Here is an 11,035-nt window from a genome sequence, read left to right as displayed (position 1 = left end):
TGGCTATTGTTGTTCTTCAACTTCTTATTTTTTTTTTGGCTAAGTGTAAATGAGGAAAGATGACTTAGAAGTCATCTTTTAAGTTCCCACATGATTCACACAAGTGTCCATGGCCACACACATGTGTTGGACCAATTAAAATTGTCCACAAAGTGTGTGGGACCATTTGCCACATGGCCAACATGACAATTTTTCATGATTTTCAACTTCCATAAATTCCAATTTTGGTCCCAAATTTTTCTAATTGTTCCATACCAACAAATTCATGAACAACTTATGTCTCAAAATAAAATCGAAGGTCAAGAGTCCCGACTTTGTGTCCCGGAATGGTTTCGTCCCTAACTTATCATAGTTAAACCGGATTGTCCCAACGTACAAAAATGCAGGATATAACAAGAATTACCCTTTGTCGACGATTTTCCCACAAAAGCTCCGTGTGTGCAAAATTTTGTTGAACTTCCACTGTTATAGCATACCGTTTGTCACGTTTGTAATGAGAAAGATCAATCTCAGCACATGGTCCAGGAATATGTTGCTTCCTACCGAATTGTCCGAGAACGCGAACCGGCATGTGCCACTCTCGATAGATCCCACAAAGAAGCGGGAACTGCGCCATTCAAATATCTTGGCCCATGCCGACAAGACTCGTGAGTCCATTAATGATGGCCTCTCGAATAAGGTCGCCTACACAAACTACGATAGAAAGAACATAAAATTACACGATAATAAAATAAATAAATTACACATAAGCGTAACAATTATATCAAAACGCCATTAACAACCATAATTATGATAAAATACCGACCATCCGTTAGGTTGTCCAATACATCCCTACATATGGGTAGCACAACACGTGCCTCATTTTCGCGAGCTTTACGATGAGTCCACTTTCGTGCAAGAGCCGTGTGGGCGGGGCCACTGGTGGTGGTACGCATCGGTATAATTCGCTCCCAAGCCCAAACCTATATTAAAAATTTAAAATAAATACATAAAAACCTTATAACTACCAAATAGGACAACCAAATAAAATTATATAATTTTAAAGGTCACGTCGCAATAAGGAAATGAATCACACACATCCTTGGCTTTCTTCAACGAAGCGCGGTATAAACAAATATACAAATATGACAATGCAGCCGCTCCCCAAGCTTGTCCACTCATTTCTCAGGTCACGCATGTCAAGCAAATAGTCTAAATTAAGTAAGTCACCGGACTTATCCGGAAATATCGTGCCGCCACAAAGCCATAGCAAGTACAACCTAACCATTTGTTGCACAACAATTTCTGGGGTCTGATCTGTAATGTCATCTAAGCCTCTAACATATTCAATTAATTTATTTAGTTCTAACCTACTAACACCATTAAAACAATCCAAACCGGGTGCCCAACCAATAAGCTCATGGATTAATTGTTGCCACCCAACAATACCTATATTTCTAGCATTAACATCATTCAAGGGATTACCATCAACAACCATGCCAAACATGATCTCAATATCTTGTAATGTGATGGTCGCCTCACCCGTACGCAGATGAAATGTGTGCGTCTCAGGACGCCATCTCTCTATAAGTGCAGAGATGATGACTGCCCAATCATATGATACACATCCTACCTCTACTACTCCCCTAAATCCACACAAAAGCCAAAGTAGTCAAGGATGCGAGGATGAAAAGGATGACGCTTCACGTGCTTCCAAAATTCGGTATCCGCGCGGCGTGGAAATAGGCATCCGGTCGGTCCTCTCAAGGCACCATCCCACACTGCCTGTGATCGATGCTTCTCCTGGAGTGTTAACACATCATACACTTCTGGCCCCGGATGTACGCATACCCGTGGAAGCTCCATAAAAAAAATTAAAATCCAGATCAAGCTATTTGGAGTAACTTACTATTAAAAAAAAAATTATTATTCCAATTTTAGCAGAACAAGTATGCACTGGCTAGATAAAGTCGACTTCCATTCGCCTTATTTAGAAACCACTGATAGTGGACCACATTAATGCCTATAAGGTATAGACAAAATAATTATCCACCCACTTAGACTTAAGTCCCATATAATAAAGCATTATCATGACATTTTAAGTATTTTTATTTTGGGCTACTGAGGCATCAATTAAATTTCACTTTTCTGACTATATAAATATCACATTAAAGGTATAACAATCCACAAAAATAATGTTGGACCGTTGATAATGTTAGCCACTTAGGAGTAGATCTTCCTAAAGCTCTTATGTAAATATCTAAGCGCACTAATTTTTAATTAGAGAAAACATGTATTCAATTGAGCATTGAAAAGGAAACACATGTATTATCAGATAAGAGTGTCACCAAATCAGCCAAATTTCTTCAAAAGTGCTACTAAACAAATCAGACCTTTTATATAATAATGCTTCTAACAATCATATCTTAAGTTCAAATTAAAATAACACAAATAAGACAAACATATATCTTATACGTATTAAAATAACACAAATAAAAATAACAATTAAGATATATAAGACAAACAAATATTCTACATCTACTAGAAATATACAATTATATGAGCTAGAAAAAATACCTTAATTTAGATAGTAACAAAAGATAAGGATGAATAAGTTGCTCCAAAAATTAGACTGTAACCGCAAAATTTTAAAAGAAAATAAACGGAGGAGAAGGAAAAGGAGAAGGAGATGTAGTTTCTGTAAGTTTAGAAGTTTAGAAGATGGGAGGAGGAGGCGGAAGAGACGATGAAAAAATTTAGGGCAACTGAATGAGAGTCGTGGTGAGTACCACGTTATACAAATATATATTTGTAAAACGTGGATCCCTCCACGTTTTACGTAAATTTTTTTTTTTTCGGTTTCGTTGAATCTGACAAAGTAAAAGAAAAAGTTGGGGTATAATGTGGGCTGATCCACGTTATACCCCTTTTGGTATATAGATTTTTAGCCGCCCCCTTTTAGTTTATACAGTGTATTTTTATACCCTTTTGGCTCCGGACTCGAACATTAGATATAGACCTGGTGGTAAGATACCATTCACAAAATAAAAAGGTTGTTGATCTAATTAAATTATGTTATAACTAGTGCTAGAACTATATTCTAGCCTCTATTAATGACCTTACAACTCTGAATTGTTTCTTCGAGAACTAACCGGTAGATTGTCTCTTAAAAGAATAAGATAAATAAAGGTGGAGTGTCTTGTATCAACTAGATCACCTCAGTCAGTATGCGAGTATACAATAAGTTACAAAGTGAAGGATGATTTTAGGTGTTTGCAGCTGGCAAAGTTTGAAGGTACAATTTTACTAGCATTTGTGTGAGCTTGTACACAACAAAATAAATATTTTGGGCGAGTGAATAAATATATGTGAAGGCTTTATCATCATCAATTATGATCTCGTCAATGCTAGAGAAGTCATTGGCGAAGTTAGATACTAAATTTAAATAGAGACAGATAAAGCACTTTATTTGCTACCCTAAATAATTTTATTTGTCATTTCATTTCATTGCTATTTAAATTCATGCCAATTTTTTATGTCTCAGCCGCCTCTTTATTTCTTCTTCCTACAAAATATATATCAAGGTTTAATGTAGTTTAAAGGTTGTCTTTTCTAGCAACCTCCATTAAGCCAAAATTTCCAGTTCAAAAAATAGTAAATTAAGCTGATTACTACCCAATAATCGTAAACCAAAAAAGTTAAAATTCTGATGAGAAAATGTAGATTAACCTTTGGACATAGGGAAATGATTTGAAAATGTCGGAAAGGGAGGGGAAAAGGTGTAATTTATGATATAAAACAAACTAGTAAAAGTATTGATAACGGGGTGACGGAGATAAAAATGAAGATGAAGCAGAATTTGGGTGAAGGTTCTAGTTTTGGACGAAGAAGTACGGTCCGATAAGAAAGAAGAACAAATGGGGTTGTTTATCTTGGGGATTGTTTTTACTTTAATTGTATTTAAGAAAAAAACAAAATATGAAATTATGTTAGTCATAATTTCTTGTGTCAATCACCAATTACTTCATTTGACATGTTAACGTTGAGTGGGTTTCGTGCTAGGGGTGGGCGTTCGATTTTTCGGTTCGGTTTTATCAAACTTCGGTTTGGCTATTTCGGGTTCGGTTTTTTGAAGGTGGACACCAAACACCGAACCAAACTAATTCGGTTCGGTTCGGTTCTTTCGGTTTCAGTTTTTTAAAGTTCGGTTCGGTTCGGTTTCGGTTTTTTCAATTCGGTTTTTTTGATATAATATTAGAAGCGATTCCATTGACACTAACTCATATTCTCAAAAGCAATAAAACATAAAACTGATAAATTGAAATCAAAATTAAACAAACAGGATACACAAGAATAGAAAACTATAATCATGATATAGGATTACTAGGTATTATATACATACCGTAAGAATAATTAAGAAAACACATAAAGGACATACATTAATCCTAAAGACACATCCTAGTTACCTTTCTTTGTTAAGGATATTTGATTTTCTCAATTGAAGTGGAAAATTAGGGATACAAATGCAAAAGAGGACTTATTACAATTGCGTTTTTTTTGCTCTAAACTTAATAGGCCTGGACTATTTTAATTTTTTTTGGGTAATGTATTAAATTTCGGTGCGCGTTCGGTTTTTCGGTTCGGTTTTGTCAAACTTCGGTTCGGTTATTTCGGTTTCGGTTTTTTTACGGTGGACACCAAACACCGAACCAAACTAGTTCTGTTCGGTTCGGTTTGTTAAAGTTTCGGTTCGTTTCGGTTCGATTTTTCGGTTTTCGGTATTTATGACCAGCCCTATTTCGTCTTTGATAGTTTAACAGACATAGGTGTTCAAAAGAGAATCCTTCGTCTAAGTAGAAATATTTATCTGATCACTAACTAAGTGTGAATGTCTAACTTAAAACACGTGCCAAATTTAAAAGGCTATCATCTAAGTATTTAGAATTTTTTTTAATGTTACCATATTAAGTGGCGTGGCGGAACATCAAAGCCTCAAATTCTAGACTGAAACGTGATCAGTGTTTTAAAAGGCAGTTTCAGGGTTTACCTCGGGGCTCGCCTTGGGGTGAGGCAATGGCAAAACGCCCCAGAGTTCACGTACGAGGCTTAGTTCTTGTGAGGCTTACGCCATAAACACCCGATTGTACGCCCTAAACACGCCTATCGCCCAACGCTCGGGGACATTCTTTAACAAATGAATGATACTTAATAGTTTTCATCTATAGAAATAAGAAGATTGGGTTTAACTTAAATAACAAGTCGTAGTATTGCATATTTAATACTTCTATTTGAGAACATCGTGAGGGTGAATATCACTTAATATTTTTTTAAAAATACATAGCTGAATGGTACATTCTCACTTGTCATTGGTCTTTTGTCTTATGTATCAAAATTATCATATTTTATTATTTCATTTTTGAAAGTAATTTTATTTTTATTCATGAATGAGTGACGTTTTAATTATAATACTGATAAAGTTTATTGATTATTTGCTTAGGGATATAAAATGAATAGTATGATAGTAATATTGTTTTAAGAAATTTTGATTTTTCATTGTTTGAAAGTTAAGATGTTAGAGTTGATTTGCATTTCATAATAGCTTTTATTCCATTGTATTGTTTATACTTGTAAAATTATGTTATATATATTTATAAGTTGTAAGTGGCGTATAATGGATTGCTTTGATTATATGGATAGATTTCATTTATTTACAATTTTTTAATGTAATTTACTTATTTAAAAATATTTATTGTAATTATATTATTTTATAAAATACTAAAAATTAAATACCCATGGAGCTCACCTCGCCGAGGCATACATAAAAAGCCCCGTCTTACACCCCGCCTTTTAAAACACTGAACATGATATGACACTCAGTGCCTAAAACTTTCACCAGGCAAACCAACTAAGCAATTCTACCCATTTTTATGAAAATGCATATTAAACCTTATAAAATATTCATGTTCAGCAATAAATATATCATATGCCTCATTAGCCAAATCATAATCAATTGTGCACTTAAAATATGGTTCTTAGATTCCTGAACTAACTAACTAACCCAGTATCATGAAACCTCTATTATCAAACAAAAGAATACAACCTGCATGCAACGTATCAGACTACGCAAAACCCAAAAAAAAATTCTAGAACTGTAACAGGCTCACTATCAGTGGATTAATAGAAGGAGAAAATGTCTAACTCGTATCATCAACTCCAAGAGAAGTGAGTTCTGGAATATCACGTAAGTTTCTCAACATAGGAAGCTGAATACAGTTTCTATGCAATTTTACCTAATAAATATCATCAACTTTTTCAAAAATAAAATAAAAATTGAATGAATTCTTTAAAACCTCATAATACATGATAAAACAGAATATCATAAATGTTTCACTAATCCATTTATGTAAAGTTTTAGACATTTTAAAGATATATCATGTTGAAAATAGCCAGATTAGATCAAAAGTGTAATTGAACAAATCATCCATTAAGTAGATAGTTTCTATTGACACTGACATCATTATCACAATTGTGCCATGAGGAATATCACGACGAACGACCAACACCTAGTTATCAAGACGGTCTCACCACATATACTATGGATCAACACTCCAAGGGAGTAGCACCCTAAATGTATCCCATCTTTGAGGTTGATCCGAGTGGTAATCATTTTCGATTTACTTACTAGCCTATGAGTAAACATGAGGATCATTAAGCGTGCTTATAATTCCTTCTATTCAATTGCCTACAATTTTATACTACTGGATTAAGAAAAGGGAGAAGGAAATCAAAGAACATCAAGAAGTTTTTTTCTGAAAAAAAAAACTTTGTTCGAAAAATAATAACGAAGTTGATAATAAATTTCAGATTTAAATAAAGCGGATCAGATCAAAACATATGAATCAAGTTTCTTAATTTATTAATGAATTACATTTAAACCATTAACACACGACAACATTGCTAATATCTTAAGCTTAATGAGGTGTATTAATTTTTAGAGACATTGCTAATAGGTGAATGGAAGGCATTCTTGAAACAATTCTAATAGATTAAGGTAGTAAATTTAATCCTTTTCCAAACTTATATATCCAGAAGGAAAATCAACATTTATATTCAATTCAAAACCGCTGGCAAGTGAAGTCACGCTCCAAAATTGGCGAGTGTATCTGATATTCCTTTATTACCCCTCATCTTCATATTTATTCACTGATCTATCCTTTTCTTTTCCCCCAATTAATATATTTCAAAACCCTAGAAAACTCAATAATCAAATTGTAATAACTTTGTATTAGCGAAAGCAATTACAATCCCAAATAATCAGTAACAATTGTTCACCTATTTCATTAATTCTTAGATAAAGGTGCGTTTTCTTATTTTTTTTATCATGTTTTTTTGCAACCCTAATTCTTCGATTTTTGGGAACTTTTAGAATGATCTTGTTTATTTAGGGTTATCAATTAATGTAAATTCAATTGATCATATCTGTGTTTAATTGAATTTTCTTCAAATATTTTGGGTATTTATTGGATTTTTTTGTCTTTATTTGCTAAAATGTTTTTTTCTCTTTTCGAAATTGTATAGGGTGATTTCCCCAAGCTTCAATCCATTATTTATTAATTTTTTTATGAAAATATATTTATTAAGCTGTTAGGAGTTCCATTGATTTTTTTTTTTTTCATTACTTGCTAATCATATTCCTGATCCAATTAAATAATCTTCTTTTTATTTTTATTGAATTTTAATTACTTCAGTTAACTTTTTGTATGAGTTTGTCTGAAAGCTTTTCATTTTTATTGTTCTATGGAATTTCATTGGATTTTTTTTTTTTTTAAATATACTAATAAAAATCTTTAAATCTCGAAAATCCAAAATGAATTGCTTTTCAAGCTAGTGATTTGACAGCTGCGCGATTTGGTTCAGTATTGCAACTAATTTGTATGAGACTTGGCATATTAAAAGATTTTTCCAAGTAATGGAAATGATGTGAAGGCCTGTTTCAAATTCCTTATGGTTGGGGGTCATGGTTAACCTAGGTTTTGTCGATTTCTATTAGCTTATCCTTTTGTGGACGGTTGTATATAAGCTTTTTAGGATTAGGTTTTGAGATACTTAGAAGGGGAGTCTTGGAGCAACAGTAAAGTTGTCTCCACGTTATAGATCACGGGTTCGAGCGGCGGAAGCAGCCACTAATGCCTGCATTAGGTTAGACTGTCTACATCACACCCCTTGGGGTGCGGCCCTTCCCCGGACCCTGCTAACACGGGATGCTTTGTGCACCGGGCTGCCCTTTTTTTTTTTTTTTTTTTTTTTTGAGATACTTGGGCCATTGATTCTTAAGGTATATTGTGTGAAAGTTTAAATGGAAGGAGTTTTCCACTGGGACTCAAATATGTTCTCCTCTAGACTATTTCAACTTAGTTTTCAGTGCTTATGTTGTATTTTGTAGAATCTATTACATAATCTTGCTTACCATTTTATTTGTTGTGCTTATTACAGGTTGTGGCTGTTGAAAAGAAATTTTGCTCAAATGAGGTTCAAAAAGGGGGATAAGGTGGAAGTAATGAACACATCTGAGGTGCCAATCTCATGGCGTACTGCAGAGATAGTGTCTGGTCATGGCCACACTTGCATCGTCAGATATGGTTCTGGTTTAGGAATGAGAAGTGAAAATTTTGAAGAAAGGGTATCAAGGAAGATGATTAGGCCTTGCCCCGCTGTAGTGCACTGCGTGGAGACTTGGGCTCCTGGGGACATTGTGGAGGTACATAATGACTACTCTTGGAAAGTTGCCATTGTGCTCAGTGTTCTACCTCTTGATCGTTATTTGGTGAGACTACTTGGTTGCTCTCTGGAACTTAGCATTCATAAGTCACGCATGAGGGATCGACAAAATTGGAAAGACGGAAAATGGATTTTTATCAGAAAGGTACATATTCTTTTTCATTTATTATTATGTTTTGGCTTTAGAGAGAAATTTAAGCATGTCTTAGAAGTTTGTGATCACTTGGCAGTGATCTCATCATTTATCTGTTTCTTTCCCTGCCTTTGTTTTTAATTAGAGAAAGCTCATTTTACTGGCTTATTTTGTATTGCTGTCAACACTAGATTAATTATGTCCTGTTTTGAGTCCATAAATGTTAGATTGATGCATGCTGCATCTCTTACAATATTTCATATAAAAAACTCAGAATCTATTCCAAACTTGACTTCCCCAATCTGACTGTGTTTTCTTTTGTAGGGTTGTGTTCGAGCTGGAGCCAAGAGATTTAACAAAATTTCAGCTCAAGATTGTGGTCAGAAGATGAAGTCGCAGCTGCTGACACTTGATGCACCAACTAAAGTTCTGGGAGAAACTGATGGTCTAGCCACCCATGGAAAAAATAGAGGGCAAGAGTCTTGTATAATCTCATCAAGATCCCTAAAGAGAATGTCTCCTTATTGTACATCTGGTGTTGATTCACTTTATGGGAATGCTCAGAAATTTCAAGCCATTGAGACAGATAATTGCAGGCGACGAGCAGCTCTGGCGACGACCTTACAGGAAAAGGTAGATGCTGTTGCTTACCCAAGAGGAACTGTGGGTGAAAAATACATGCATTCTTCCATTAACATTAGATCAAATGGATTTAATGAATTGGAGAGAGAAGATTTAGATGGTGTCTTTGGCTTTTCCCCTCAAAGAAGCTTGGAACCTAGTGATTCTGATAGTGATGCCTGCTCTGTTGGTAGTTGTAGTGTCACTAGTGAGAGACCAAACAAATTATTAAGTCATCTTCCACGAGTTTCGTGTCGAGTTTCAGGTGTCCTTTGTAGTGACGCGGAGTCAGTTTGTGGTTCAGGTCCTTCAGGATATAAGGAGAAATGTCATAGTAATCCTCCAGGAGAGGAATTGGCAACGAGTGTTCATGCATTAGAGTTGCATGCTTATAAGTGCACCCTGGTGGCATTATATGCTTCCGGATCATTAACTTGGGAACAAGAAGCATTATTAACTGATCTTCGCATAATACTGCATATCTCAAATGATGAACATTTGATGGAGCTAAAGAACCTAATTTCTTCTAAAGGTTCATATTATATCAAATAGCAGTTGTAATGTTTTTCTTTCTTTTCCTCTCTATGGTAGGTTCTTGTTGCTAATGTTGACCCTACAGAATTGTAAAAAGCCAGATGTCATGTTACTTCTTTGTAACTTCAGAAGTTCAGTGTTGTCAAATACAATTTTTCTGACTATTCACTTTTGTAGTATGGGATCTTGTAACTATATTTTTTCATATTGGAAACATTTATCAATATATCACAGCAATGACTACTGATTCCTGTCCTTGTACAGGCACTGTTTTCGTCAGTTCATTTTTATCTTCTGATGGCAATGCTCAGTATAGGAATACATTGCACTCATTAGAAATATCTATCTTTTTAGAGGCATCATATAGTAGAAAAAATATGAGATCTGAAAGATGTTTTTCCAACATCAGGTTAAAAATGATAATGACTGTAGCCTTCATTGAAATGTATGTTCAAATTCTTTTGAACCTCTTAAAGGCTTATACGAGGAGCTTTTGCGGACTAGATCCCAAAATATCTGAAGGAAGACACATGATCATTTATGGGGAGTAGTTGAAGATGATACAAACTGTTGAATAAAGCCTGGAAATTTTATATGAGTATTCTGTTGTACCTTCAGGGAGGATTTGGGATGTTTAACTGTATGGATATACCTTGTCACTTGAACTTTAATTCTTATTTCCTATGAATCTGTGTATATAAGCTCTAATTCTACACAACTACCCAATGCTATTAAATGGTTTTAACTATTTATTTATGGGCAGAATTATTATGTCCTCCATAAAATCTGGCAACATATGAAGCTCCGTTTTGAGGATATTATTGATCAGTCCCATGCATTTTCCAGGGCCAAAATGGAAGCACGCATTCCTTGCTTCCATATGTATAAAGACGATGCCGGGATGTGTGTCCATTCAAGTGGCATAAAAAGGGGAACTGCATGCATCTGCTTTCCCAGAAATCTTGGCAAATCACTCGTGTGACAGGTTTT

The 11,035-nt window shown here is 34.7% G+C and overlaps 1 protein-coding gene across 1 annotated transcript; it reads left to right on the top strand.

Moving 5' to 3' along the window:
- The first annotated feature begins 7,114 nt into the window (after positions 1 to 7,114).
- On the top strand, positions 7,115 to 10,271 carry LOC132029748 (uncharacterized). Its single transcript, XM_059419086.1, has 3 exons — positions 7,115 to 7,336; positions 8,473 to 8,902; positions 9,215 to 10,271. The coding sequence occupies exons 2-3, from the start codon at positions 8,504 to 8,506 to the stop codon at positions 10,061 to 10,063; spliced, it is 1,248 nt and encodes a 415-aa protein (XP_059275069.1). The 5' UTR covers positions 7,115 to 7,336; positions 8,473 to 8,503; the 3' UTR covers positions 10,064 to 10,271.
- The last annotated feature ends 764 nt before the right edge of the window (positions 10,272 to 11,035 follow it).

The sequence above is a fragment of the Lycium ferocissimum genome, chromosome 9, assembly GCF_029784015.1.
Source record: "Lycium ferocissimum isolate CSIRO_LF1 chromosome 9, AGI_CSIRO_Lferr_CH_V1, whole genome shotgun sequence".
NCBI lineage: Eukaryota > Viridiplantae > Streptophyta > Magnoliopsida > Solanales > Solanaceae > Lycium > Lycium ferocissimum.
Note: the sequence above shows the minus strand (reverse complement) of the source record. Positions and strands in the feature narration are given on the sequence as shown.